Raw genomic sequence first — 27,412 nt, forward strand, 5'->3', positions numbered from 1 at the left:
TAAGTATTGCGTTACGTGCTGCGACAGCAAGTAGCTTGCTTGCTGAAAATTGAAGCATATGTTACAAGCTAAACTCTTCAGTGGTTTTCGCATCATAATGTACATTCACATGTGCTACATAAGTAGCTCGTAAGTAACTAAAAACATACTGATTGGCAGACATGGTTCTACGTATTTGTACAAGGATATGAGACGATTCCATGTACAGTGGTAATACAATACTGCCAGTACAAAGCACAGACGAAACATGTTAAACGGAAAGTCGCTGCATGAGAGTCAGCCTAGAGCCTAGAACATAAAAGTAAAAAAAGACAGCCTATTACGCGCGTTATGGATCCAGAGTCAATTTTTCAGCTCAATAGACATAGGTGATGTAGTGTTCTACGACACAAGTCATCGCAGTCAGAAGCGTGCTATGCAGGAAATAATCAAGCTCACCTATAGAAATCGATGCCCTAGGTATGGGCTCTACAAGGAACATTTGGGAAGCAGCTTGATGATTCGGTCCTGCTTGACCGCATGCGCATCTTTCCCGGAATAGCGCAAGGAACCGAAGTGCCAGTGCAGCGCACCGACCATCCAGTCCTGCAGCCCATCAATGTAGATAGCCACCTGCCCGTCAATCTCTTCTCCCCACGAGGGGAGAATGGCACGGTTGGCTTCAAAGCGCTTGACGGCATCCGCGCACAGCCGGCCGGTGTAGTCGACAGCACCTTGCAGGTCCAGGCCTTGTCCATGCATGAGCACGGCAATTATATTATGTGTGTCATGACGAGATTGCTCCTTGTTGTACGAGAATATATCCTATCAACGGTAATGTCAGCAGTAGCCCAGCGTTCGATGACAGAATGGGGCATTACGTTGATCCAAGAAACATAATCGTTGGTGGCCTCCTCCATAGCCATGATAATTGGATGCGACATTACTTCATCGGGGAGATCAATCTGAACTCCGTATTCGATGAGGGCAAAGCAAGGCTTGCAGGCGCTCGTGTCTCGCCTCATGGCGATGTAAGATCCGAGATCAAGGGTACGTCCCTCGGCATGGACTTCCACTTGCGTAGCCACAGCAATGAAGAACATGTCCATTGTGTTGATAAAGCGCTCGGTGCAGCCGGGGTCACCAGTTTCCCTAAAGCGGCTGAAGTACCTAAACATCGTATAATGACTGTTAGAAAGGAGCGTATGCGATAGAATAAATGGACATACGATTTGCACATCTTTGCGCCAAGCTGTTCCGTGTGGAAGTTGATGGGATCGCGGTATGCAAAAATGCAGCTTTCACCCGCTCCCCGCGCATCGATGGCATCAAATTCCATCCAGTCGTCGATGGTAAACAAGAAATTGACGAAGTCAGTGATGACTCGGAGATGGAAAGCATCCGCATCAGGATGGCAAAGCTGCAGTAAGTGCACCTACGTCCATTCGCATAAATTCGGTGATTTCAGGCTCCTGAAAAACGCGCTCCGTTAAGAAGCCACTGTTCAGAAGCGCGAGAGACTGGATCACGGTGGGGATTCTGTCGCAGGGGATAGTGGCAATCATCTAGGAGGTCAGGTAAGATAAATCCTGAGGGCTCACAGTCAAGATGAGTGGTCGTGTAGGTTGCAGTAAGAGCCGTAGGGGTCGTCGTATTCATGTCGTGAACGTCGAGATGAGAAATATGTCGGATGGAAAAATGAGAGGCAAGTTAAGAGAGAAATTGCTCTGAACTTGTCAGTCTTTATAATGTGTCGGTTTCACTCGGATCCATGTTTCGGAAGGGGGCATCGAGGAAGAAAATCGCGTGTAAATCTATCATGCCGGCAGTAGCGAAGCACCTGGATCAACACCAAATCCGTCAGCGAGCGTTGAGATAGGAGGACTGAGATTTCTGAGCGGCGTCAGGGCAAAATGCAGGCGAGATGGCTCAGACTAACATGAAACATATTACGTATGTGCCATATCTGGGTACACTGTCAAGATAATCCGCACATGAGCGCGTCCTATGATATTTTGGCGCCTAGATAAGTTTAATCCGCATCTAAGCACATTCGCGTAGCACTGGGTACGTTTCTCACCTGGATGGTGGTTGTGGCATCAACATCGCCTGTGAAGGTAATCAAACCTAGATTTGAAAAGCACCTGAGCCTCCGCTATTGAAATTCGAGACTAGTGAACTCCGCACTCCGTCCGCATGCAAACGGAAGTGACAGAATCATATGATCGAACAGGTATGGTGTCGTGTATGATATTTGTTCCCAATTTCGCGAATACGTAGATCTGGTCAGCGGTAAAAAGTCATCTTAATGACACTGGGCTTCGAAAAGCACCTGAAGACCTACCTGTATTATTATATAGGGTGTGGTTAAAATTTTCTGTGATAATAACACTGTTGAATAAGGGTATTCTTAGGCTTGTTGAATATTGTGAAAAAATTCCGGATCACTACAGTATCCGTCATTGGCTCTCAGATCGTTTCGGAGACTGAGGACAATGTGCCAGTGTCACTGTTAAACGCCAGTAAGACAAAGCATTTTAGTTAGGCGCTAGAGGAGATTTTATTCTACCAGGTATACAGCATTTGCTAAGCTCTCTCCGATGCCAGAGGAGGGGAGGCATATCAGCACGGAAGCTGGGAGCACTTAGACCATCAACGCCAGGGCTGGATTAGGTATCCATTCTCAAGTAGGGTTCACACTGGGTGCAGGCTAGCAGCAGGACATGAGACTCTGAAGTAACTGGAATGGGACGTACTATTATCTTGGTATTTAGGGAAAATTTTCGGGTTGTCCCAAGTTTGCCCCGCAAGCCGGACGTCCGTCCTGCAGGATGAATTTTTGTCGACACATGATATGAAACATTGGGACTGTCCTTTCATCCACAACGCTGACGTTGATTCCATCCCTCTCCCTTCCCGACGCTACAGTACTCGCGCTTGAGGCGTACTCCCTGAAGTTGCCAAGGTACAGTTGTTAGGGATCATATCTGATGAAGGAATTCAGTACTAGTAACACTTCAAGCTGGATATCAATCAAACTTCCGGACTAAGTGATAAGTCCCTGTGATTGGTAACCGGTAATCTTCAAGTTTGATTAATCTTGATGTTCCGCCACCAGTTGCGCGCTTATCAACACGACACGCCCAGTCTGAACTTATCAGCCTATCAGATACTGTGTGTGAAGACTAGCCTTTAGTGAATATCGTTGCGGTACAACGATATTTACGACGATAAAACTCAAAGGTCATGATGGTTCTGGAGGCCGGTGGGAACAGCCTGGAACAGCTTGTAATACGAGTCGCTCGCTCGAAGCTTGCCAGCGCTGTAAAGATTTTCGTCCCCCGGTGATATCATGCTCTTAGTAGTATAAATATTAGCCGTAGACCAAGGCAAATGTGCCGAATTCGCGGTCAGTCACGATGGTTCCAGCCTCAGGTCATACAACCTGAGGTATACTACGAATCGTCCTTCGTTCGATTTGTATTGTAAGTTTTCTTCATTGTGTCTGGCGAAGTTTGTCAGACATTGTCTTCATGGGCCATCTGCGATCAATCTCATACTCAGCTACTTTCGTTGCATCCTGCTCGGGTTGTCCGTTTGCTTTGATGCTTTTCTGCAACTCTCGCATTGAATGTCATCAATCGACGACAATCTCCTGGATATGTTCCTGGGATGCACATTCATCGAAAATACCACTAGCCGCAGACTCGTGAGTACTTTACTCAACGAGAACGTGGTCGACAACAGTTTCCAGCGGCACAAGCCATCGAATTAGCTGTAGTCCGAGACTTACCGTTTCTCCTACAAGTCTGAACAATGATAACCCAGCCCAGAATACTCCACTACAATCCCGCAGGCAGTACTACCCCGCGACACTCTCCAAATCCGACTTGTGAGGACACGAGTGAGTCTGTGATATGACTAAATAGCCCCAGCACGTGCATGCTCGGGTAAGGTTATATATTACATCCACCTAGGTGAAGGAGCGATAAGACCAAGCGGGGATCCTTTGACAACGCCAGACTTGGATGTGATGAAGCACTAAGACTGTGAATGCTTGATGATAGTGCCTGACTGAGTGTGAATGCATGAAGAGACCGGCGCGCGCTTGACTCCATATCTCATTGAAGTTTGGAAAACACTGGATTCTGGAATCTCGAAGTAGTTAGCAGCAGGCGTAGCTGATGTGCACTCATCGAGTCACCGTTTGTCGCGGAGGGTCACGGCACTTGCCGCGGTAGTTCACTCGCTTAGTAAGCACTTAGAGCTTTTTGGTTCCAAACGTTCACCATCTGCAGGTCAACTGCAGGCCATCGCTTTCCCTATGGTATGGTATGTCTTTATTCATATTGTACATTAGCTGAAGTCGCGAAGTCGGCACTATTCAACTTTCAATCCCTGCTTTTGGTCATCTTGTTGATGATCTGCACTTGCACTTATGTTCGCGCAGTTGCCCCGCGTCTGGTCGATAGAAACAAGGAAGGGTGTGTTGCTCTTATTTACTCAAGAGAGTCCATGAATACTGAGACGTAAGCAGATTCCTCGGACTGTTCTTTATGTCTGCGCGGATAGGTGTGTTTTCAGACAGGCGATTTCCTGCGGGCTTCCTCAAGAAGACATTCATTCACACAGGAGAACGCCTCTCCCCATACGTCGCATTAGCATGCGTAGCCATGGCAGTTACAATGATCGTACAGTAATCATACAGCATTATATTATGTATACAGTGACGAAGTTGACCTATTCGCCGTCCGCTCGACTACTGATGTGCCATCACGGAATCGCGTTCGGAATAGTACGTTTGCGTTCGTGAACAGGCCCTCCTTCAGTGAAACGACTATAAATTGTGAGCCCTTGAAACGAGTTCGGAATAGGTGGCCAATATGTTGGGTATGGGAGAGGTCAAGAGCGGCATCGATTTCATCAAGAATGTACATGGGCGCCGGCTTGAATTGGAGAAGGGCCATGATAAGAGAAAGAGCGATCAAGGAGCTGTGTAAACCCTCGTCAATCACATTACTTTGTTAATAATTGTGTCCTACCGTTGGCCACCGCTCAGTTCAGTTAGACTTTGTTTCCAAACAGTCCCCAGTTGCACTTTCACCTCAAGTCCTTGCATTAGGTCTTGGCCGTCTGGAGGCTGAAGTTTGGCGAAGTTGCCAGGTAGCAGCTCCGCAAAGATACCACCAAAGTCACTACCAAAGTGCATGAGTGATGATGGACTGACGGTGAAGGAATCATCCATACCCGTTCACTTTCTCCCACTGTCTTCTGAAGGGCATCACGCTTATATCGATCTAGCTCTTCTATGGTTTCCTCAATCTTTTCTTTGTCCTCCAGAACTGTGGCCAACATCTTCTTGAGGTCCAATTCCTTCTTCTCGACACTAGTCGCAAGTCATTCAAATCGGATCAGTGTCTTACAGGAGAGTCAAAGACTCACGTGTCGATCATGTTCATGACCTTCGGGTTGACTTTCTTTTTCATCCCCTTCTGCTTCTCCTCGAGTTCGTCAGCTTTGGCTCGCAAAGAAGGCATATCTTGGTCAAATTCATACTGCGAGCCGGGTTTACCAAAGGACCTACGAGAACGTCAAGTAGGTTCAAAAGAAAAGCAACGCATTACTCACTGGTATTCATCCCGAATCCACTCATGCTGCTTCTCCAAGTCGGTCACAAACTTGGCCTGCGTGACTTTATCCTTTTCAAGTGCAGCAACATCGTGTTCCAACTTTTTCAGCTCGATTTCAGCGTCAGATACCCCCTTCTTCTGCTCACGAATAGCATTCTCCAGGTCCTTGAGCTCGTTATCGAATTGAGTCAGCGTTGCGCGTTCCTCCTGAAGCTTGTGTTCTGCTTTCGCATGGTCCGCCTACGTTGCATGAGAGAAATGTGCCAGGCCACTGGAAAAAAAATAATACCTCGTGCTTAGAAAGCTTAGTATTGAGCGCTGCGAGGTCCTTGTGAAGCTTGGCGATTTGGGCGTGAGCACCTTTGATGCTGTCTTCGGCCTCCTTGATATCCTTCTCCATTTGTTCTAGAAGTCATTAGCGGGCAGAATGAAAGATCCAAAAAGCTTCCTTACCAAGCTCGAGTACAGCAGTTTGGTGTTCCTTGTGCTGCGTCTTTACTACAACAGCTTGTTTCTGAAGAGCTGCTTTCTGCTTGCTAATCTCGGCCTGCATAGATGGTCAGCGTGGTCAAAGAAGGGTGGGAGGAGTGCTCGCCTTCAACTCGTTTATCTTGCCTTCCTTGTTGTTTTTGAACTCGTCCATGTCCTTCTCGAGCTTATTGCACTCATCCTTGGCGGCCTTTTGCTTCTCCTTGGCTGCCTGGACGGCCAATTTCAAAGCACCGATGGTCTTTTTCAGCTCTTCTACCTCAGCACCAAGCTAGACGACACTGTCAATTAAACATTGAAGTGAACAGATAACGACGACTGGCTCACCCTCGCAGCGCTGCTCCCTTCTGCTTGCTGCTCCAAAAGACTGACTTCGTGCAACTTGATATCCAGTTCGCGAGTCAACTTTCTCCATGATTCTCTCTTCTCTCGGTTGGCGGTCTCTGCTCTTTCAAGTTCACTCAAATGAGACTGTGCTTCTCCCAGTTTACGCTCTGCCTCGAGGAGTTCCTGCACCTTCAGTAGCGTACCACTTCCGCTTGGAGCTGCTCCTCCACTGAGTGTACCAGAAGGGTCGTACAGGTCGCCGTTCAAAGTGACGGACCTAACCTTTGCACCAAATGTGACCGCATTGGCAGCTTCGGCATCCTCGCAGACGATAGTGTCTCCGAAGACGAACGCCATGGCGCGAGCTACTTCATCTGGGTAGCCAATGAGCGATAGTGCCAGGTTGGCTTTACCCGGGGCAAGGTGTTCAACCTGCGCCAATTTCTTGTGAAAAGGTGAGTATCCTCGCATTGGCTGCGCTAGTAAGAGACACACCTGAGCACTTAAGGCGAACGCATTTATTTTGTTAAGGGGAATGATGGTGACGCGCTTCTTTAGCTTGCCATTCTGGAGAAGGTCCTTGCCGACTTTCTCGTCTTCGACGACGACGTTGTAGAGCTTGCCTCCGGCAACGATTTCCAGTGCCTGGGATTTGTGCTGGTGCTGGGGAGCAATCGAGGTCAAGTTAGCGACTAGTCCCTTCACCTTGGTGCGGTCGAAATTCGGGTATGGCATCGAGTAATCAAAGTTCAATGCCGACAGGCGCTGCTTAACTGCATCGCGCCCCTGTACAGACGTTATAACTAGGCATGAAACAGATATTAGAGCTTACCTCTGTAAACTGCCGGACCTGTCCCCTCGCTGTCGCTAGGGAAACTTGATTTTCCTGCTCTCGTTCCGTGCTCCAACCACAGTCAGCAACTCTGCGCTTGAGCTTCTCGGCTTCAGTCCGCATGTTTTCCATATTACGCTTCCCTTGCCCCGCTTCCTTCTCTACGTCCTTCCACTTTGCTTCCAATGCCTTTAGCTCCTTCTCACTCATGTTGAGTTTGACGCGATTCTGCTCTTCCTCAGCCGACCCCTGGGCCATGCGAGCTTTCGCGTCTGCAAGCTGACCCATGTAGCCGCCCCCAGAGTTTCCGGTATTGCTTGATGAGAGACCAGTCAGCAGCGTCTGCAGTAGCTCCTCCGACTTCGAGAGCGATGCTTGCGTATCGTTGTGCTTTGCTTTGACGGACATGTAAGAAGATTCTAGTTCTTGCGCCTGACTGCGCTTCTCCTCGAGAGAATGAAGGAGCTCTTGTTGCTCTGCCTCAGCACTCGCGACACTTTTGTTTTCGTCGGCGATATTACCGTTTGCGAGGTCGACTTGGGTTCGAACTTTCACGAGCTCCTTTTCCAAAAGCGATACTTCCTCCTCCATTTTCTTGAACTTACCACCCTTCTTTCGCTCTGCTTCCCGTTTCGCGCTGACCTCCTGCATCTCCTTCTCGGCTGCCTTTGTCTCCTTGATGAGCTTCTTCCTCCGCTTCTCTGTCGCGTCCATCTCTGCTCTCTTGTTCTCTATATCATCTTGCGCCTTCTCTACCCTCTTATTAGCGGCTGTCCATTCCCAAGCGCGCAGTTTCCTGCCGATCTTCTCCAGTTCCGTCCGAGTCTTCTGGAAAGCAATAAATTGACGCTTTTCTTCCCGGAGTTTATCCAGCTTGGGTGTGATTTCCTCCTCAAGGAGAGACGTTATTTCCTGCACGCGCTTCTCCTTCTTTGTCATCGTCTTTTTGGCCTTGTCCTTCCGCTCCTCGAACATGCGGGTCCCTGCAGCCTCTTCCACCATGCCAAGAATTTCTTGTGGACGCATGTTGAGGACCTGGTCAAGAACCATAAGTCAGATGTGTAAAAACGATGGAACCAAATCTTACCTTCGTGATGCGGCCTTGCATGATGAGGAAATTGGGATTGTTAATGTTCAGCTGTACACTCTGGAACAACGTCTGAATGGTGTTCTGCTGTGATTTGTGACCATTCAGGAGGTACTTGGATATATTTGGGAGCGCTATCTGTAGGTAAGACGTGAGTTTCGAACCTACCTATGCTGGAGTCGAGTGGTTGTGAACGCACTTGACGTGTGACTGTAATCTGCTTCAAGTTCTCAAATCCAACGGGACTCTTCTCTCTATCTGAGTTGTCAAAGACAATTGTTACGCTAGCTTTGGTAACGCCAGCTTGGCCCCTCTTATAAATAAGGTCTTGCTGGTTTTGAGCTCGCATCTGCAGTATATGGGTGTGCTGGTTAATATAGAGCGAAGAGACTTCTACTCACCTGAGACATGTTGGTGATACCGAGGACAAAGCAAATCGCGTCAAGAATGTTGGACTTGCCGGATCCATTGAGGCCAGTGATTGCATTGAATGATAAATCCCAACCTGTAATCTGAGTCCGGACTGGATATGACTTGAAACCTTTGAAAGAAATGTAATCTAACAAAACTTTCAATTGATAGAAGTCGTACCTTCGAGCACAAGTTCTTCTATCCGCATGATCGAAGCTTGGTGGTTGGGTATGGTAACACGCGACGCGACGCGTGTTTTGTAGCGGAGATCCATTCATCTTGCACGTGACCATTCTGGCGCTAGTTTTTGAGCCAAAAACGTGCCGTAAGTGAAATCGCGATTACATCCTGTGTGTGGGGAAGCGTCTGTGTAACTATTTAAGCGCGGAGGAATATTTGTATTTGGCGTCTAATGATCAGCTTAGCCGCGATGATGCTTCTAATGTAGATCAATAAGTAGTCTGGCAACATTTCCCTCAAGTCATCCTCTGCTCTCCAAGTCGAATGTATTATTCGACAGTCATGCATATCGGCTCGGGATTTTTAGCGCGGATTTGCGCAAATACTGGCCTCGTTTTTGCGACAAACTTCAACACACAGAAGCTTAAAGCTTTGAAGCACAGAAAGATCTTCCTTCAAACGTACCACTAGATTGTTAGCGATTTGGCCAGAACTATCGCCAACAACTTCTTATCATGTCACTGTCAGATGTCTCAGACTTGACAGATTTGTCTTCTGATGAAGACGACTTCCCGCCATCCAAAACCACGAGGACAACGGCGTCAAAGAAAAACACAAGAGAATACAAGATTTCGGGCGTCCTGCGAGCGCCACGGACCACATCGTATACGGCCAAGTCACTTTACGGTAAGGCGGGTAGCTTACTTTTGGGATTTGTAGTGCATTTACCCTTTTTGCAGACCAAATCATCGACAATGCGATTGACCTTGACCCAGAATACCAACGTGGTGAGTCTCTTGCCCCCTGAAAGTACTCTTAACCACGGTTCTCGTCTCCAGCCATCCTCGCAACGCATTCTGATGTTCTATCTTGTTTGTAGATGTTGTATGGCCAGAGCTAAAGCAGTCTGGTCTTATTGATTCGATGCTGCGAAACTACTACATGCCCCCAATAATATTTGGCAAGTCCATTTACCTCCCGGTGGACTCACGCATTGACAAGGAAGTTATAACTAGCGGTATCAACGGCCGATGATGGCAGTGAACTCCGAACCTGTATCGATGGGAAGCAAAGACTGACTTCAATACAGAGGTATATACAGTGAATGAATGGGAATGATTTTCTGACTACTGCAAACTTCGGTTCAGGTTTATGGATGGACAGGTTTGTAATATTATCACCTGCAGTGTCATCGCTTCGCTAAAATTGGATTTATTAGATACCACGTTAGTCCGTACATGCATTATTTGCCGCATATACTCACTTGATTTGGCATTCCAGATAAAGATTCGTACGTCCCTCTGGTAGGCCCTCTCTGCCGGCTATTGATCAATACTATCCAGTTTCACAAACGAAAAGCTTTGGTACAAATCAAGCGCCACTAGTGCTAGGCGAAAGCTTCTCCCAAAACACCTTGTTAATCAATTTGCGAACAAGCAGATCGTATGTGTCGAGTACGCCGATATCAATGGAGATCAGGAGCGTGAGATTTTCCAGGCAAGTGCTGGAGCCTCGTTGCGCATTACTAACTCACAGGATGATTAAGAGGGTGCAACTAGGAGTCGCGCTGACTCCTGCAGGTTAGCATTGCCTTTTGCATTATTGTACAGTAACTTAATCCACACGTTGTAGAACGCATGCAAGCAATTGTTGGCCCTTGGCCCACAGTCATTCGGGAGATTCAGAGCCAAGTTCTTGGCGAAGATGGATTTCAGGGTTACCTTGATTGGGGTCACGCACGAGGACGTGACTTCCAGTGTATGGCATCTATAGGCTACCTCATTGAGAACCATCCTAAGCCCGCTGTCCCCTCCGCCCCGACACTTGAAAAATGGCTCTTAAAGAACGACCCTGTCGCTCCGAAGCTTCGCGAGGACTTGCTAGACACATTCCGAGTCTTCCTCATCCTTGCTCGGGACCAGAAATACAGTCGCTCACTCAACAAGCCCACTCGTGTCTCTCCCATAGAGTTTGTAATGATCGGTGTCTTGATTTACCTCTTCCGTGATCGATTGTCGCTTACTCAACTCTCATCTGCCATTGAAAAGATGCGAAAAGACGTACGCGACGCGCACCAAGATATTCGGGCAAACGGCAGAATCACCAAGCATATGTTGTTGTTCATGAGCAAAAGACTCAAGATATCCGAGTTAAAAACTGACGGGGAAGGTGACAAACCGGCTGCCGGAAAACCTCCAAAAGCCAAGAAACGGAAGAGGGTCGCAGAATATGATGATGACAGTGATGAGGAAGAAAAGCCTCGCAAGGTAACCGCCACCAAGGCGCCGCCCACTGCATCTTCGAGTGAGCCGTTTTGTCGAACTGTCGCTGATAAACTTTTGATTTACTGCTTGCATATAGCTGTAAAATCGAGCTCAAAGTCTTCAGGATCTGCTTCCCAAAAGAAGCTAGCTGATTCCAAGCCCAACCCTATGCCAAAGAAAGTGTCGGCTGCCCCTGCAGTGTCTCAGTCAAAGCAGAAAAGACCTTCCCCAGATTCTCGACCAGCTGTTGAAAGGATATCCCAAGCTCCAGTGCAAGCAAAAGTGCCACCTCTAACACCTACTCCTCCCGCGACATCAACCAGTCCATCACTACCTTCCACACAAGCACCTCTCCTCCAATCAAACATGGGGATTTCGACCAGCCCTGCCAGACCTTCCCCTGCACCTATCTCCAATGTCAGGTCCGAAGCTCGCGTTTCTCCAGTGGTAAAGTCGGAGCCACGTGTCGCTTCGCTATACCCTTCTTCCGTGATTCCATCCACAATACCAGCGGCTGATAGACTTGGTCCTATTCGAGCTGCGAAAGAGGCTATTCGATCAAACTCAAACTCTCAGGTCCAGTCTCCTGTTGTTCCTCACACAGAGTTTAAGGGTGTGAGCTCTGTATCGAACCCTGACGTGAACGGCTCGTCAAAGGTTGACCCTCGGCGTGTTGGGCCATCTCCACCAGCTGTTGCTGTTCCGCCACAGCAAAGCCCAAACCCGCTATCTAGCGGTATGGAACAAAAATTCCAAATCAATCCTTTAGAAGTTGAAGCCTTGTTGCGGGCACATGGGCTCATGGTGCCTCATAATCAACAAATGCCAATGAGCTCTTCTGTTGCATTGCCTGAACAGGCTATGGCAGCTGTGCAGTCAGGCCTGAATATTCTGAGCGGGATTAGCACCCTCGCCCCTGGTTCTTCGAGTTTCTCGCAGGGTATGTCTGTCAATGGTGGGCAGGGCATGCAGCCGGTTCCGTCCCTACAATATGCCCAGGGAGGCGCGCAAGCTCCGTTGTACTTGCCTGGCCCATCGCAAAATGGGTTCTCAAACGGGACTCAACCTGCTCCGCTTCATTCTCTCCCATCTCGGCCGCCATCGACTACACCGACCCCGATTAACACAGTACTGCGCGCAGATTCCACATCAACTGCGCCGCCGCCACATTCCGCATCCTCGACCGGATCGTTCAAAGATGAACGACGATATAGTGACTATGAACGACGGGACTACTCCAGAGGCCGTGGGCCTTACGACAAAGAATATCGACGCCATGATTCTCGCCGTGATTCGAGCAGGTGGGACAATCACAGAGACAGAGGAAGGGATAGTGGCTGGGTTCCGAGAGGGAGGGAGAGTTGGCGAAAGGTTTAGGCGAGCAAGCAGCTGAATGGCAACAAACGTGGTTCGAGGTGGGTGATGAGTCTAAGTGTGTTCATCCACTTTTGTACTTATTTGATATTCTAGGGCGCTAGGTGATATATCTATGTCCTTCGATTACCCCATGTGCCATCCTCATTCCTTAATATTGCGTTTCATTTTGTGACATGTTTGGCCCTTTTCATTATCATAACAGCATACTTCTCTGCAACACCGACTGGCTTCTCTCATTCATTATACCTATCGCAACTCGTTTATAATAGACATCATAAGTCCATGTTTTGCCCCTAGCTTGTAAATAAAGCTTAATTTGCATCATACCGCATGAGTATTGTGACGGTTCTAGTGATACACTAGGTAGTAATGTGCCAATAAATGTTCCCCGACCGCATCAATGTCACGGATTTGATCCAGGACAAAACCTTATTCAATGTAACTAGCAAATGACGATCGTTAACCAGGGTAAAGCCACCATAGCTCCTATCAACAAGACATGAGGACGAGCCTCGTGGGCGCTATTCGTACCCTGTGCCCCGTCCGTTACCCAGTCACGCCATGTGGCCTGCATCTCAAGGATGAATGCCTGGCCCTCTGGACTGTCGGAACCCTGCGCGCCATATGAGTATGGATTCACTACCGGTGTGAGCCATCCGTCCGGCGTGATGTGGAGCAAGCCAGGGGTGCTTGTATTCGTTGCGGGAGGTGCGGTGGATGTTGTGCTTGGCACTGGCGTCGTCGAGGTATTGGTGACGGAAATGATAGTGCCAGCGGGAGCTGAAAGTGCTTTGCGAGATTGTTCGGCGAGGGAGAGGTATGTGTGGATGTTGCAAAGGAGGGACAAGCGATAGACCGTGCTAGCCATTAACGCGGCTGATGAAGAATCATAAAACGTGGTACTATTATCTGCGTAATTATAGAACAATCCGTTGGAGTTCTGGTCTGATGATGAGACATGCTTTAACAAGCAGGTTATAAGATCGGACGCACGATGTGGGGATACATTGCTCCGTGAATCTCGTGCACCCAATTGGCAAGGTCATTTTGTTGACTTTTGAACGAATCTGCATACTGAGAGCGTTGAATAGTCCCAAGGACCCGTATCATGCCTGCTGCTGCCCATGCATTGCCTGTAGTTGAACCGTGCAAGGAGTTCATTCGGTGCCCAAGGGAATCTGCACACCTGTCGACCAGTGCCCGTCATCATTTCCTGTCTGACCAAGTTGTATGTGCTTCCATAGATTATTGGCCGTTGTGTCTCGAAGATATTTGCGGTACAGGCTTATCTGGGTATAGGACTCGTTCAGAAGGGTCTGGTTTTGCGTCAGAACCCCATAATATGCTAAAAATGGAGGAACCATGTAAACAGAATCACTCCTGTATGAGTGTTAGCCGTATGCGAACTTTCGTTGCATGACTTTTACCAAAGCTGCAATTGGTCCACTCTGTGAGAAATGGCACCATCGCTTGTCTTAGATACGTTTTGGAACAGATAGTCGAGCTGGTCCCGCGCAGCTCCTGCGTAGTCTAGTCCATCTGCTGCCCCCTGACCCGTCCAGTTCGCAAGTAACACGGAGACTCCGATACTTGCTGGATCCCCTGCGCTCGAATCATTGATCAGGGGCTGGGGGCCAGTGATATTTCCATTGGACAAGTTCCGGCCGGCAACGATGCCGCGCGCAATCGCGAACACTTCGCCAAGCGCATCGGTTAAATTGGATGGAATGCTCTGGGGAGGTGGGACGGGGTTGAACGATACGACAGAGTATGTCGGCGCGTTGAGTTCCAGGAGAGCCTCGGCACGCGTTCCGAACTCCCAACTACAGAAATAAATGAGATGATGTTAGTGAGATTCCTGCTCCTTGGTGCCATCAAGCAGAACAGGGAAGTGAGACCACAAACTAGAGAATATTGAGGCAGCAGCCTATGCTCACCTGTGCACTGCACCCTGGGCCAGTCGCTCGCTGACAATGGATATTTGCGCACTTGTGAGGTCCTGTGCGACTGCTTGACTGCACGACCCCAGCAAGAGGCCTGCCACAAAGAGCGACAACATATCGCTGTGGAGTTGAGAAACCAGGGAGAGCCAAAATTCCCCCGAAGGACTCGTGCGGCATTTTGGGTCAGACCGGCTTTAAATAACGCCAGGTCAACAGACAAATGTCGGCCTAGGTCAGCCTCTGTCAGCCTGCGACTTTCGAACAGACACCCGGTCTAATTCTGAATGGCTGGCAGGTAACCTTGATTAAGAGTCGCTGTGAGCGATCAAGCAAGAAAATGACCGCACGCTGATTGGTACGAACCACCGTATACACTTTCTTCTCCATGGTCATTCGTGTCTGGCAGTCGTGGCACGATATCCAATTGGGCTAATGCCAATTGACGGCTGCTGTAGCAAGTGACGTCGATATTTTGGGACGGCTGTTTCAGACCGTCGTTCCTAGTAGGAGTCTCCGATCGGCAAACATTCGATATTCGCATGAGACAAAAACCATCTTATCTAGCAGCACTTCGGACGTACGCAGAATACTGTACAGCTCGAAGATTCAAAACAACCGGATACTTGAAGCGCTTGATGACGACAGAGTAAGACAAGTGCAGAAGACATGGGCGTAAGTATGGTTAACTAACCTAGTTGAACCTAGTCTACGTATGCGCAGTAACGCCGTGACATGCCTCAATTCCCAAACTGTCAAGTGCCCTGCGCCCTCTCCCAACCCAATAAGTCAACGTTGGTTCATCACTGAACCACATTCCCACACTTTGTGCACCAGCGCCTGGCGCAGCAGTAGGAACACCCGCGACTGAAATGTTGGCGGTGGTGGACTCATCATTTCCGGCCTGGATGACTTCCCGATCGGCGCTAAGAGCAGATTGTATGGGTTGTGCTGCCAGAAACTCTTTCTTCGTGAGCATTCTCGCTTCCTGAGAGTCGGTTGACGGTGGGAGATCCTCGACAGTACTTGCGTCTGAGGCTGATGCAATAGAAGTAGATTCTCTTTCAGCCTCAGGAACAGGAATGGTATCCCAAAGACCCCCGCCTTGTATCCACCCAGCAACGCTGCTCTGCTTCTTGATCTCGTCCAGGACACCTATAACTGCAAGAATGGTAGGGTCATATGGCTCAGCAGATGGTTGAGATGATAGGCTTTCTGTAAGTGGACTGGAGATGGAAGACTGCTCTACATGAGCTGAGGTAGAACCGACTACACTCAAATCAGAGCCTGAGGAGGGTGATATCATCTCTGCCGACTCGGGTTGATCCGACACAGCTTTATTTGCCTTCCGTTTTCGCTTCTTAGGTGTGGGTTTGGTTTGTCCTTGAGTCGCCTTCACTTTTATCTTGTCGCGCTCAAACTGCTGAAGGTCTTTTTCCCTGAACGAGGAATTATACTCGGGTATGCAGACGTGATTGTATGGCTGGAGACGGGCTTTGTGAGGAGAATCGTCAAGGAGAAGGGTGGTCATGGCGGAGTGCGTCACAGAAGGAGCCAACCCAGCTTGCTCAGCGATACAATCTGCTTCTGATGGCACCCCGATCTCTGCTGGGTTGGTGCCTAATGGAAGCAATGTCCAGGGCTTTGTAAGATCCTTGGTTGTCAGCGCTTTTCGGTCTGTCAAGAATGTCAGTAAAGCGTAACATCACCGAAATCCAATCAACTAAACACTCACGATAATCCTCCTTACTGAGTCCCAAACTGCCGCGGTCCCAGACCGCGACAAGCTTGCTTTTGAAATCACCAAAAACCTTGTCTACCATGTCCGCCACACTATGCGGTTGTGCGGAAGACCAGACCATGGTGTCCAGCCATTCTTGAGTCTCGGATGCGAAAAGATACGCACAAAAGGCGGGTATGTAGGGACGTGGCTGCACTGCACGAAGGCGCGGTGCTGGGCCAGTAGGAATCCCGTCATGCGTGACTTTCGGTTGTGCGCGTGAATGTTGCGACCGTATGAGTAGAGTGCCATTCAAATCTAAGATGAGAAGCTTTCTGGAGGCGCGTGGATCGTCGACGACGTGGGATGGCTCGAGTGAGAGTGTCATATACACTGGATCTGGTTCTGCAGGTGGTGGGGGCGGTGGTGGTGGTGTGGGAGATTTCGTATGCGATAGAGGAGGGGGATTCGCATCGGGTGTTCTTCGACGGAAGGAAGGTGGAGCAATGTATGGGGTAGGCAAGTCAGCCCTTTGAGCACGCGAGTGGTATTGTCTCTGTGGACTGCTGCTTCGTTGCCTCTGCCGTCTGCTGTAAGAACCCTCTGCATGGTAGTAGTCATTGATATGTTCATGACTGCGACCGTAGTTGGTGGAGGACTGAGACTGGTTTTGTGAGTAATGCGAATCATTCCGCCAGTAGTTGAATCCTCGACTCGGTTGAGCCTCTGCATAGTATCCGTTCGAGTAGTGGTCATATCTGTATGACTGCCCGTAAGAGCCGCCATAGGTCAAGTTGCTAGAATCACGGTGTCCGTAGTAGCGATCATCTTGGTTTTGGCTGTAATTTCGTCTTCCGCGCCACCCACGGTTGTGTGACATCAGATTCGTTGTTCTGATTAGGACCGATGTAAAGGGGGTCCGAAAGGACGCCCAAGAACGCAGAGGTATCAGCTTGACGGTGTAAAGACGGAATGATAATCTGATCTTCAATGCTACGAGAGTCGAAGTCAAAATTTACTGTGGTAGCGTTCCCTATACACTTGATACACTTGGGTTAGGGTTGGTACTTTGTCAGGAGCTACAGCGATGTATCAACAACGAGCAAAGAATCAGATTCCTTCATTCGCGAGTTTGAAATGAAACAATGTTCGAGCATAGCAAGATAATATAGCAAGCACTATACAAACGACCAACCCACGGTTCCCAAAAGAGAGGTCAACAAGAGGTCAACAAGCTATCTATACTATGAGCATGTGACCGTAGAAAGCCCAGCGCCAACCGCAAACGAACATACATGGTGACCTCTCACAGCGATCAAGTACCATTGCTAAAGGTCATGAGTCTTTGGCGAATGTCTGATAAGCGTTGTTTTCTTGTCGAGAGCATTGCGCGTTTCTGAGTGATGGAAGCATCTTCGCTGACCAACTCGCTCATACGCTCAGAGAAGTTGGACCCAGACGCGACATCAGTCAGCAAGCTCGTGAGAAGGCTCTGCGAAAGTTGTTTCGCCAGGGCATGATGGAGAGCATGCTCGATCGTGAAAGGAATATGGTCAACGATGCGCTGCTCGGGTGTATAAATGCCCAGAAACAGAGATGATGAGCGAGACTCACCTTGTACGCAACGTGATAATAGGCTCGAACATCAGCCATCACAACTAGCTCTTCCTCGAAGGAGTCGGGAGGTAGCAGACGTGCAAGATCTGAAATCCGAAGATTTGCATACCCAGCTTCTGCAAGAGCCCTCAAAGCTTTGGCTTCGGGCGTCTCCGACATCGAGCCAGGGTGGTGTGGATTGATTGAATCCGAAAAATTATCAGATTTTTGGGGCGTAGCGGGAATAGATGATCGACACATTGAACCCTTCGATGCGTTAGATTTCATCTTCTTTGATGAAGAATGTTCAGGCGTCCCTTGCACTGGTGAACAATAGCCCGGCGACATGTCGCTTTCTACAGCATATCCCCCCGCAGGTTCGCCATCGGGGGCCCCGGCTGAACACATTTCCTGGTAAGTTGGGCGACTTAGGTCGTGCTCCCATGGATCTCGGGGCCTCGTTCCAAATATCCCTGTACTGAGAAGGTTTACTGCGAACTGTCTTATAATGAGCTAGCCATTTTTCGCGGAGTGTTTGAAGATAGTGCGTGTTCTGAGTATAGTGTGGGGTAGTTTCCAGATCCAAGGCCGTATTGACAGCTTCTCGGGCGCGCGCCTTGTAGATATCAACCTGAATTCTAATCAGATTGCTGTTGTCACAGACAACTTGAGCCAAAGAAATAGTCGTGAGGGGTCAACACTCACCCAACATAATCCTCAAGAACTTTGAAGCGACCAAAATGGATGCTTATGAGCGTGCTGATGACTTGATCAATCACATCATTGATACCAGCGAGACAGCGCTCAGACGGAGCAACCCAAAGTTTGGTAAATTGAGCGATGAGATTCGCCTTCGCCTGATATGGCACATTGTTCGGAAGCTCCCATCCAATTGCCCTTGATGAACGGTTGAGTTGTCACCGGGCTGCCACAACAAAACACGAAAACATACTCATGGATAACCCTGCGGATGTCATATATGCCCATCGCTTTCACGCCAGGATCTCGCACAGTAAGAGTCATCTTCCCCTCAGTATCGTCCAGCGAAACATAGCCTTCCGGTCCATTAAAGGGCCTGAAGTCAGGAACAGTGCCGCGTATATCCCTCTTGAAAATGGCATAGAGAGCGCGATTCCGCTGCGCAAGACGTTTGTCTTCGTGACTGCCATTCACAAAGCTCTTGAAGACATCGCAGAACGCATTGACCCGTTCTAGAACCTCGATCTGTGGGTCATTTGTAAGTGGCAGCGGTAGTGCATCGATGTCCTTGATACATTTGGCAAGGAGCTTGTCGATATCTTCTCTGAGGCGCGGTAAACTATAAACGATGTAAGCGCTGTTATAACGAGCGAGCTAGAAGGTCCACGCACGCTTCCTCGATCAACTGGATGAGCAGTCGGCTTACATCGGAGACAAAGCCCGGAATTCCGAACCGATGACGGTCGATCATGTCGCTCCAGGGTGACGTCGTGTCAAAATACTCCTGCAGCTCGCCTTTGTGATTCAGCACGAGACAGGCGTTGTGCGCGTTCGGCATCATCAGGAAGACGGACGCAGTAAAAACCGTGCCTCAGCGTGTGCTCCTCCGAACGGCCCTCGATAATTTCTACCCATTTGCGACGCTGGTTGATAGCTCCAACCCCGAGCGTGTCAGGTTTCGTAAGTACACCTGAACAACTTTGAGTCTTTAATCACACTGCAGTATGGATGACTTACCAATTGTTCGCTTTCCATCGGGATCTGCGGCCCTGGCAAGACTCATCGATTGCTGATTTTCCATATCGTCTAGGCACCGAACCCATGAACACAATGAAAAAGAATTCCGTAGTTCATACACGTACCAGCTCATGGGAATTGTGGTCAATATGATAGTGTTCTCTGTCTCGGTGTAATGTTCTGCCATACTTTTCACCAAAGCGACGGTTTCGGCTTCTTCGTTTTGTATCAGGCCTTCAACACCCATAAGATATGTTGTCTCAATCTAGATCAGCATACACGTACCCGGCAGATCATAGAATGACAAGTCAGTGGCATCGGGGTCTTCAATCGAGACGCACACCACGTTGCGGGAGAACTTCAGTGTATTTCTTGCGTTCCTGAGTTCCTCGATGGTCTTTGTGTGGAAACTCGAAGAAGGAATGTTCGGGTTCAGAATGGCTGCCTGGGCACGACGCAGCCAAACTTCAACCTCACTTCTGTCGGTGATCGTTGGGCCGAAGGACACAGTAATTGGCTTTTGCAGGTCTCTGCCATTATCAGGGTAAATTCGTAAGGTGATAGTGCAGGACCATGACGTGGCATGACTGGACATCGAACATTCCATAGGGCATCTGCGTATGGTAGTGTGAGCACGCCTTGCAGTGACTGATGACAGCAGGGTCACCTGGTACACGTTCCACTATCTCTTGGGACATTGATCTTTAACAGAATGAAAAAAAAATAGAACGACAAATGATCTGCTGACGTACCCCACTAACGGCCTCTACGAGTGAGCTTTTGCCCGCTGAAATATGAGGTTGAGCACAACTGCGGTTGCAAAGGGAGGCGACTACAAACCGGATTGACCACCAATCACGACTACGGATGGTATGTCGATCAGCGCGTCGGCACTGTAAGAGGTAGCGTGAGCAGTCTCGTAATCAGATCCACAAACACCCACCCCATGGATCGGAGGTCGGCCATCATCTCCATAAGCTCTCTACGCCTACGAGCATAGTCACTGGACGATATGTCCACTTCAACCCATGCCATGTCCGGAGGGCTAACGGAACCAGAACTTGAAACGGAAGAAAGAGACGTTTCATCAAGAGACGGAACGATTGAAGGTACTTCAAGTTGTTCATTAAGAGACGGAATGATCGAAGGTGCTGGTTCATTAAGAGACGGCTCGATTGAAGGTGGTTGTCTGCGTCTATTGCGAAGTAAATCCATTATAGACTAGATGTCAAAAGCGAGCTGCACACAATATCCGGATGACCTCTGTTTTTATATGCCAGCGTTCGATCTAGAGGCTTCTTTGTCACGCGTGTCAAAGTACATTGCGCATCACGGCCATCCAGGGGAAGCCACTGGCATGTCAGGTAAAAGAAGAAGAGAAATCACCTTCAGATGTCACACAAACAGCAATCGTATCAGCGGATACACGGATATTGGCGACACATTGAGGGTGATCCCCATAGGAAGTAACGTCGCAACCAATTGTACGAGATCTGCGATGACCTTGTTCGGGCATTGTTCTGATAAGTATCACCGTAGAGTCCGCCCACGCACGCCAAGTGTATGGCAGAATCACCGGAAGATTGTACAGGAGATCAAGTTGTTATCACATACATGAGAACATACCGTACGTGGGCCCCGTATGAATAGCGACACCAGGATCAGGAGGAACGCCAACGCCTACCCCCATACACAATTATTGGTATTCGTGCCGTCAAAATCTAGTCTCCCTTGGCCAGACCACAATAGAATGAAGATGGCCGTTCCTTCTATATTGTTGAAACCGGGTTTTTGCACCTTCTTTCGCAGCCAATCTTCCAGTGAAGCGCCAGCATAGAATGGAATTAGGGCGTCAATGACGGTTCTAATATCTACAGGACGAGCAGGGACGAGCGAGTGTGTGCTCTTAATCAGGTATTGGGCTGTGACACCTTTAACAGGTTCAAAAGTTAACGTTCAGGACTACTACCTCACCAGTCAAGAGAGAGAGAGGCGATCTATTAGTGAATCTATTAGTGATGATTGACTCCTGAGGGAGTTGAAAATACACGTGGCATGAGTTCTAAATTTAACACTACCACCGATCGTGGCTTTGCGCAATCTGCCGTAGACAACTCGTAGATATCGAAGGGTCGACTTCCGGAGTAAGAGGTGCCCACCCCAGGGTTCTTTCTTTGGCAAAAAACTGCACAGTTAGTCGGTTACTTTGATTCCTGAACGCTGCTGTGCTGGTTCGGGGGGCGAACGGACCAACGAGAAACTTTGGTCGAGGCGAACTCACCAGTTGGACTGGTCATGTGGGCTGAGACCTTGGCTCCGACTCGAAGGAGTTGCAAGCGCCAAAAGGTAGTAGCAACGTCACGTGAATGCACAAGTCAGGAGGGCGGAGTTTGAAAAATGGTACCCAAGTTTTACCCCTTCCCATGTGGAAGTAACGACCGTCCTACTACCAGTCTGCCACAATGTCGTAGTCACTGCATGTCTAAAGAATGTTAATGGATGCGCATATGCTAGCCTACAGACGAAGCGCAGAGTTTAGTGCAACTGCAATTTGAAACCTTCGGAAGAGATGTAAATGTGTTTGTGAGATATGGTAAGATATCACACCATACATGAACTAAGGGGTCGTTGCAAGTTCAACCCTGATTCGGATGTGACTACGGGACAGTTGAAACGAAAGACCGCGGGTTGATGAGCACGGGGCCATGAGTCGTTCAGTCAGGAGGCCACTTGACGAACATGAGAAGAGCGATGATGGCGGTGATGGAAACTACGGGTAACGGCGAGCTACTTAGCTCCACTGTCACAACTTGTGCGTGGTAGTAGTACTTATATGGGCCGGCCTGCACTTCCCCGCGCATGCATATCTCCACAACTCGAATCTGAGCAAGCACAAATTCCACAACAACATCCGAGTCGTGCTCGTGCACATCACTACGCACACGGCCTAGTAGCCCTCGACGTCAAGACAAAATCATCCAGATCGTCAAAGAAATTATATTCATATCGATACGTACAATCTCGTACATGACACGTCGTAGAACTAATCATTACCACGTCGTTGGACTGCAACACGCCCGTAAGACCACTGCTGAAAGATGAAACGAACACAACGACTCACCCGAAAGTAGAACCTTCTGGTACTGTCAGGAGCGGCATAGCCTTTCCATCAGCGGTATTCAGAAATACGGTATTGCCCCACCACGTTTGGACGGTGTTCAGTCCAATTGTGCCGTTGTTGGGGTATTGGAGGCAGAAGAAGATCAAGATGATGGACAGGGCCAAGCCAGAGTCCATGGCGGCTGAAAGGACATCTTGTAAAAGGTTGTTTTCAGCGAAAGATGACGCGAGACCAGGGGAACCTCTCACAATTGTACTTCGTCCACCAAGAGAAATGTTTACGCCGGATGACATATTGGAAGATGAATCCGACGATTGCCCATGGGACATAGTTCACCGCACTCGCTGGGGGGATGGCCCCCACACCACTGAAGATAACAGGGAAGCTACATCCGCGTAGCCTCGTGAGAGGAGTTCCTTGGTAGACAAGAGAAGACGTACTTGACATAGCGGATGAAGCTGTTTGGCCATTTCAACGAGATCAACCATGCGACGACCGGGCAGAACGCGCCAATGAGGAAGAAATATACAAGATCTGTGTGCAGAAGCACGTAGGTCCACATAAACTCAATGTGCTCACGAAGTACGCACCGTGATAAACCTGGCCTGCCGAGAACTGTCTCTGTGGACCGACGACCCCCCAGATAAAGCTCGCGGTTCCGAAGACTTCTGTGTTGGGGCAGATGAAACCGTTTTTCTGTGTCGGGGTGCAAATCTCTGGAATGTTGGAAAACATCCATGCCTGCACACCGAGCTGGACAGTTCCAGCGATAGCAGTAGCTACGACTTGACCTGCACGGTGGCCAGTTAGCGGGTGCATTATGATAAGACGAGGGAGTTAGTTTACCCCAGAACATCGTCCTTGGAGGAATCTTCATGTAGTGGCCAAGTTTGAAGTCGGAAGCAAAGGTGAGAGCTGCAGGCTTCCAGTTAGAGACGCAGGAAATTGACGAGGTGGGAAGACTAACCTTGGTACATGGTGATGTATCCCCAGGTCTTGAACTGAGCGCACGAAACATTACTTCACTTCTGAATGTCGTCAATAAGATTCTTACCATCATCATTGCAATTGGTCTGATGCGATTTATTAGCTGGGTTGTCAAAGCCACGGCTATTTCGCGACTCACTTGCCAGGAAGGGCATATCCAACGACTAGTTCAGTGATAACGCTGTCGACGTCAGCATCGTTAGAAGACCACATATAACATTCAGTGAACTTCACGCACTTCAATCCAACTTGCTGGTTTGTGATGGCCTGGATCATTCCGATGGGGACAACGTAGAAGAATGCTGTGGAAGCCAATCAGTCTTTCAATCCCCATAATATTTAACATGATAAATCACCGATAGTCAAGGACAATACGAAAGCCCAAACAGGGAACTCCGTGTGCCACACCTCAATGGCAATTATACCAATCACAAACATCGCCACTGCATGCTGATCAGCGAGATTATCAATAACTTTCGAAGGTATACACACAAAATACGATCATGTACCACCACTCTGGCACTTGTTTGTACCTGGACATGAGCCTGGCGTGGATGTCAGGCTGTTCGTGCATCGAGCGTCTGCTCTGAACCCATATTTGTTTGCGGAAGAACAGGAACGCGTGCATGAGCGTTGCTGTGATGGAGGCGAACGACAGGGCGTAGGACATAGCGAAAGTCGTCCTAATCAGGATGCATTAGGTACGATGCAAGAAAAATAGCAGAGATGACGCACGAGAGGAACAAGGGGCTGTATTCCTGATATGCTGTCAAGTTAAGAGAGGCATCCGAATTGATGATGCGAGTAATGTTGTATGAGCTGCCAGTGTTGTCGAACGATGTCCTCGAGGAAATTCTAATAGCGGTGGACTATGTTATCGGGATGCACTGGGCACACAGTAAAATAACTCGTACGGCATGTACTTGCTGTCCCAGGTGTTGGTGTAGTACAACGAAGGGACAACGATCCCTAGATACATTTAGCCAAAAGAACGACGCTACAAAGTGAGGGTACTTACAGAAGAAGAATACGAAGCCCGTCGCAATATTCGCCTCGGCCCACCCTATACGAAGACGGAATTAGGTGTGGACTGAACGGGAATGTTTTTCCACGCACATGGTGTTGCTTTGTGAGTAGTGGAGCATAACTTGAGCTTCTTGCCACCAAAAAACGTCTACTAGTGACTCACCAAGCGGACTGCCTGGGGTCAACAGTTAAAGCACAATATATGACAAGGCAATCGAGAACCTACCAATGTAAGTAATCTGAGACCAGTCGAACGTGATCATGCTCATTCCCATTCCGCTCACATATCCAAACATCTGATTGACGACGACATCATCAGGTGCAATCCAGCATACCCATGAGAAGTAAGATAGGCCCTGGAAGAGGTACCCCGGTACAAAGTACCATAAAAGACCACCCAGCCATGCATAAAAGAAGAAGCGTTCACGGGAAATCCCCCCGCGGGTACCTATGCCAGCATATGTCTGCGAATGGAGCGTGTTGAAGAGGGCACAGGTCACGAGGTTGGAGGGCCATACTATGCCAAGGTGTGAGTTACGGCTTGAAGGTGAGAAGAAGTTAAATTCGTACTCATCGAAGGAGGCTGCACGAGGAACCGCCGCAAGATACCACCGATCGAAAATCCGATGAGCTGAGTGGACATAACCACCATCCATTGGTCTACCACCGCAATCATATCCGCATGTTGACCGAAAAAGTATTACGAGCCATTGACCATATATGTCAGAATGATCAGCAAAAAGCCCCGCAAGCGAGAAGATCGGCAATTCAAGGGGATGTGAAATTGGGGGGAGATGCCAAGAAAGCGATGCCAGAATTAATACACGAAATAGATATATTCCGTGAGTGAGTGTTCTCAGACTTGCTCAGAAACTCACAAATAAAACTGTACGTTTGCCCATAATAGACTCGTTGGACTGCAATGATATCAGTCTGAAAGCGGCATACTGTGAGTATATCCCATAAAGTTCACAGCTGAGAGACGTACCGCATAGGCAGCTGAAAACTCCAGTTAATTGTTAAAGCGGCAATCACATGATGGAAGCACCCACAATATCCACCCACGGATGCCATGATAGTGACCAAGACGTGTTCTTTAATCGAAAATGGTCCAGGGTTCATCTTTAAACCAAAGACGCGAACATTTGGCACGACCTAGGTGTGGCTCGTCGTTAATGATGATGATTGTGAAAACAGAAACAAAACAAGTCATCTCGAACTCAGCTGGCTTACCTTTGCCCAGGCGCGACCCACAGGGAAAGACAGCAATTGTGCCGCGATGCCCGAGATGCTCACAGAGGGATAGCGGAAGAAAAAGAATTGGTTCAGGCCGGCAATCAAAATAGCCCATGCGATGCCTGCCGATGATGTCCATAAGCGTCCAGCGTCTCTTTCAATGGAGAAAAAAAGCATACCCATCACCCACGCGCGGAACGAATTGCAAGGGATAGATGGATCATCTGTGTTTGCTACTGCGCTGCGAACCTCCGGGTATGGCGAATCATCCTCTACAGAAGTCGTGAGGTTGTGTACCATGACTTAAAAATCACGGTGAAGCTCACCAAGGACTCCAACAATGGCACCGTCAGGATCAATGTTGGGATCGTCAAAGTCAGCGATGGTCTCGAGGGCTTCTGTCATACACCAAGATAAGCGTTAGAAGGAGAAGGGCTGCACCTATTCACCTTGAGCTTTAACATCACTCTTCTCGAAATCGGTTGGGCTATACCGTTCGTCCTGAAAGTCGACCGCCATGTTGGATGTATGACCCCAGCTACAGCGGAGGGAGAAATCAGGAATGAGAATCCAAATCCTTTAGACTCGGTCTCGTTGCCCTCTTAAACTGCTTCGGGAGCAAATTCGCAAGGGTCTTGGCTGATAAGCGGCCTGCATATGCGAGATTGAGTCTCTTATGAATGGAGTATTCTGGGCGGTTCCAATCTCAGGGCGGCATGTCAACCGGGGCAGGAAGAACGTGAGTCCATCTGCAAAGGGGCTTGTAGGTCCGTTTTCTCGGCAAGACGTGGTTTCATCCTAATTCAGTACGCCCTATCTCTTACCGGTGAAACTCAAGACAAGAGACGCGAGGAGATGTTGTATAAATAGCACACTGGTCCAACGATGAGTAAATTCATTGTAGAATCTAGAGTTGAGAGTTTACGGCGAGGAAATTCAATTTCCGAGCCCACGATAGTGGAATTTTGGAGTGCAGAAAAGAACGCACCATGCTGATCAGAAAACGGTGGCGTAGAACTGTATGAGAATTTAGTATTTGCCTGTTTTTTGCAAGCACCCAAGAGGCTGGAATCCCCCTTCGGTCAGTCAGACAGGAGGGCTCGCGGAAGGACATCTCTGCTTGGTACCGAAGTAAGAAGCGGAAGAAGCGAAGAGATCTTGCTCACTTTTCGAGAAGCCGAAGGTGATCGATTGATTTGTAAGAACAGCCTTTGCAGTTTTACGACCCTTACGAAAACTCTGATGTGGATCCAGCTGGCTACCGCTGCCAGGTGAGCTGTACATACATTGGGCACCGAGTCGGCCCACCAGGGTCAGCGCATCGCAAGTACTAAGTAATGGCTCGAGCGGGGTCCGCGGGACTGTCATCATTTTGAACGCATCATCCACGATCCGTCAACTTGACGCAACTTCCCCGTGTACTTCAAGGTCGTGTGGTTGATGCTGAATTGGATATTGGCCCATGTGCAACGGCTAAATCTAGGAATTGTACTT

General features: G+C 48.8%; 8 protein-coding genes across 8 annotated transcripts; 2 read left to right on the plus strand and 6 right to left on the minus strand.

Annotated features, from left to right (window-relative positions):
• Positions 1 to 332: 332 nt before the first annotated feature.
• EDB91DRAFT_886061 (isoprenoid synthase domain-containing protein) lies at positions 333 to 1,425 on the minus strand. The gene is made up of 4 exons (XM_041328718.1): positions 1,209 to 1,425; positions 861 to 1,149; positions 439 to 804; positions 333 to 381 (listed from the first exon to the last, which is right to left on the minus strand). The coding sequence occupies exons 1-3, from the start codon at positions 1,316 to 1,318 to the stop codon at positions 469 to 471; spliced, it is 735 nt and encodes a 244-aa protein (XP_041171934.1). The 5' UTR covers positions 1,319 to 1,425; the 3' UTR covers positions 333 to 381; positions 439 to 468.
• Positions 1,426 to 3,975: 2,550 nt separating this feature from the next.
• Positions 3,976 to 4,687, plus strand: EDB91DRAFT_886029 (DUF1242-domain-containing protein). The gene is made up of 5 exons (XM_041328717.1): positions 3,976 to 4,232; positions 4,278 to 4,306; positions 4,354 to 4,463; positions 4,517 to 4,551; positions 4,612 to 4,687. The coding sequence occupies exons 2-5, from the start codon at positions 4,304 to 4,306 to the stop codon at positions 4,677 to 4,679; spliced, it is 216 nt and encodes a 71-aa protein (XP_041171935.1). The 5' UTR covers positions 3,976 to 4,232; positions 4,278 to 4,303; the 3' UTR covers positions 4,680 to 4,687.
• EDB91DRAFT_1163115 (condensin complex subunit SMC2) lies at positions 4,255 to 8,981 on the minus strand. The gene is made up of 17 exons (XM_041319884.1): positions 8,936 to 8,981; positions 8,746 to 8,885; positions 8,544 to 8,693; positions 8,345 to 8,482; positions 7,258 to 8,292; positions 6,921 to 7,211; positions 6,426 to 6,869; positions 6,205 to 6,369; positions 6,063 to 6,156; positions 5,899 to 6,014; positions 5,608 to 5,849; positions 5,422 to 5,559; positions 5,207 to 5,365; positions 5,022 to 5,174; positions 4,613 to 4,971; positions 4,517 to 4,552; positions 4,255 to 4,463 (listed from the first exon to the last, which is right to left on the minus strand). Exons 1-15 carry the CDS (start codon positions 8,961 to 8,963, stop codon positions 4,695 to 4,697), a joined length of 3,570 nt encoding a protein of 1,189 aa, XP_041171936.1. The 5' UTR covers positions 8,964 to 8,981; the 3' UTR covers positions 4,255 to 4,463; positions 4,517 to 4,552; positions 4,613 to 4,694.
• A 205-nt stretch (positions 8,982 to 9,186) lies between these two features.
• Positions 9,187 to 12,825, plus strand: EDB91DRAFT_886226 (uncharacterized protein). Its single transcript, XM_041328719.1, has 9 exons — positions 9,187 to 9,622; positions 9,676 to 9,723; positions 9,816 to 9,896; positions 9,952 to 10,036; positions 10,279 to 10,432; positions 10,482 to 10,515; positions 10,568 to 11,239; positions 11,297 to 12,614; positions 12,670 to 12,825. Exons 1-8 carry the CDS (start codon positions 9,451 to 9,453, stop codon positions 12,574 to 12,576), a joined length of 2,526 nt encoding a protein of 841 aa, XP_041171937.1. The 5' UTR covers positions 9,187 to 9,450; the 3' UTR covers positions 12,577 to 12,614; positions 12,670 to 12,825.
• A 193-nt stretch (positions 12,826 to 13,018) lies between these two features.
• Positions 13,019 to 14,635, minus strand: EDB91DRAFT_1086285 (Six-hairpin glycosidase-like protein; the record flags this gene model as incomplete). Its single annotated transcript, XM_041316023.1, has 5 exons — positions 13,019 to 13,516; positions 13,570 to 13,709; positions 13,763 to 13,956; positions 14,004 to 14,399; positions 14,514 to 14,635. The coding sequence occupies 5 exons, from the start codon at positions 14,633 to 14,635 to the stop codon at positions 13,019 to 13,021; spliced, it is 1,350 nt and encodes a 449-aa protein (XP_041171938.1).
• Positions 14,636 to 15,240: 605 nt separating this feature from the next.
• On the minus strand, positions 15,241 to 16,657 carry EDB91DRAFT_1034308 (uncharacterized protein; the record flags this gene model as incomplete). The annotated part of the gene is made up of 2 exons (XM_041312772.1): positions 15,241 to 16,193; positions 16,252 to 16,657. Coding segments are annotated over 2 exons (1,359 nt in total), but the record flags the coding sequence as incomplete, so codon positions are not given.
• Positions 16,658 to 17,551: 894 nt separating this feature from the next.
• Positions 17,552 to 20,583, minus strand: EDB91DRAFT_1239478 (P-loop containing nucleoside triphosphate hydrolase protein; the record flags this gene model as incomplete). Its single annotated transcript, XM_041321861.1, has 11 exons — positions 17,552 to 17,800; positions 17,851 to 18,259; positions 18,538 to 18,729; positions 18,785 to 19,150; positions 19,203 to 19,315; positions 19,386 to 19,501; positions 19,549 to 19,782; positions 19,834 to 20,215; positions 20,301 to 20,335; positions 20,389 to 20,441; positions 20,492 to 20,583. 11 exons carry the CDS (start codon positions 20,581 to 20,583, stop codon positions 17,552 to 17,554), a joined length of 2,241 nt encoding a protein of 746 aa, XP_041171940.1.
• A 2,005-nt stretch (positions 20,584 to 22,588) lies between these two features.
• Positions 22,589 to 26,663, minus strand: EDB91DRAFT_886427 (OPT oligopeptide transporter protein-domain-containing protein). The gene is made up of 26 exons (XM_041328720.1): positions 26,368 to 26,663; positions 26,245 to 26,316; positions 26,098 to 26,190; positions 25,916 to 26,040; positions 25,735 to 25,837; positions 25,671 to 25,681; positions 25,561 to 25,615; positions 25,253 to 25,342; positions 24,909 to 25,199; positions 24,846 to 24,857; positions 24,773 to 24,781; positions 24,675 to 24,719; positions 24,571 to 24,625; positions 24,392 to 24,511; positions 24,149 to 24,339; positions 24,013 to 24,099; positions 23,895 to 23,958; positions 23,796 to 23,837; positions 23,724 to 23,742; positions 23,637 to 23,670; positions 23,516 to 23,584; positions 23,260 to 23,460; positions 23,110 to 23,203; positions 22,918 to 23,054; positions 22,670 to 22,862; positions 22,589 to 22,614 (listed from the first exon to the last, which is right to left on the minus strand). The coding sequence occupies exons 1-26, from the start codon at positions 26,435 to 26,437 to the stop codon at positions 22,599 to 22,601; spliced, it is 2,298 nt and encodes a 765-aa protein (XP_041171941.1). The 5' UTR covers positions 26,438 to 26,663; the 3' UTR covers positions 22,589 to 22,598.
• Between the last annotated feature and the right edge of the window lie 749 nt (positions 26,664 to 27,412).

Source organism: Suillus paluster (genome assembly GCF_016628075.1).
Source record: "Suillus paluster strain FC165 chromosome Unknown EDB91scaffold_91, whole genome shotgun sequence".
Lineage (NCBI taxonomy): Eukaryota > Fungi > Basidiomycota > Agaricomycetes > Boletales > Suillaceae > Suillus > Suillus paluster.

Excerpts from the sequence above, each read along its gene's own strand:
- EDB91DRAFT_886061 (XM_041328718.1), bottom strand. The coding sequence starts at position 1,318 with ATGGAATTTGATGCCATCGATGCGCGGGGAGCGGGTGAAAGCTGCATT. Across the intron at positions 1,150-1,208 it reads GGCGCAAAGATGTGCAAATC|GTACTTCAGCCGCTTTAGGG; the intron begins GTATGTCCATTT and ends TACGATGTTTAG. Across the intron at positions 805-860 it reads ATTATGTTTCTTGGATCAAC|GATATATTCTCGTACAACAA; the intron begins GTAATGCCCCAT and ends TACCGTTGATAG.
- EDB91DRAFT_886029 (XM_041328717.1), top strand. Across the intron at positions 4,464-4,516 it reads GTCGATAGAAACAAGGAAGG|ATTCCTCGGACTGTTCTTTA; the intron begins GTGTGTTGCTCT and ends AGACGTAAGCAG. Across the intron at positions 4,552-4,611 it reads CTTTATGTCTGCGCGGATAG|GAGAACGCCTCTCCCCATAC; the intron begins GTGTGTTTTCAG and ends TCATTCACACAG.
- EDB91DRAFT_1163115 (XM_041319884.1), bottom strand. The coding sequence starts at position 8,963 with ATGCGGATAGAAGAACTTGTGCTCGAAG. Across the intron at positions 5,366-5,421 it reads GTCATGAACATGATCGACAC|TGTCGAGAAGAAGGAATTGG; the intron begins GTGAGTCTTTGA and ends ACTTGCGACTAG. Across the intron at positions 4,972-5,021 it reads GAACTGAGCGGTGGCCAACG|CTCCTTGATCGCTCTTTCTC; the intron begins GTAGGACACAAT and ends GGGTTTACACAG.
- EDB91DRAFT_886226 (XM_041328719.1), top strand. The coding sequence starts at position 9,451 with ATGTCACTGTCAGATGTCTCAGACTTGACAGATTTGTCTTCTGATGAA. Across the intron at positions 9,623-9,675 it reads TACGGCCAAGTCACTTTACG|ACCAAATCATCGACAATGCG; the intron begins GTAAGGCGGGTA and ends CCCTTTTTGCAG. Across the intron at positions 9,724-9,815 it reads TGACCCAGAATACCAACGTG|ATGTTGTATGGCCAGAGCTA; the intron begins GTGAGTCTCTTG and ends TCTTGTTTGTAG.
- EDB91DRAFT_886427 (XM_041328720.1), bottom strand. The coding sequence starts at position 26,437 with ATGGCGGTCGACTTTCAGGACGAACGGTATAGCCCAACCGATTTCGAG. Across the intron at positions 24,626-24,674 it reads GGGCTTCGTATTCTTCTTCT|GGATCGTTGTCCCTTCGTTG; the intron begins GTAAGTACCCTC and ends AAATGTATCTAG. Across the intron at positions 24,100-24,148 it reads GTGGTACATGATCGTATTTT|TGGCGATGTTTGTGATTGGT; the intron begins GTGTGTATACCT and ends ATCAGCATGCAG.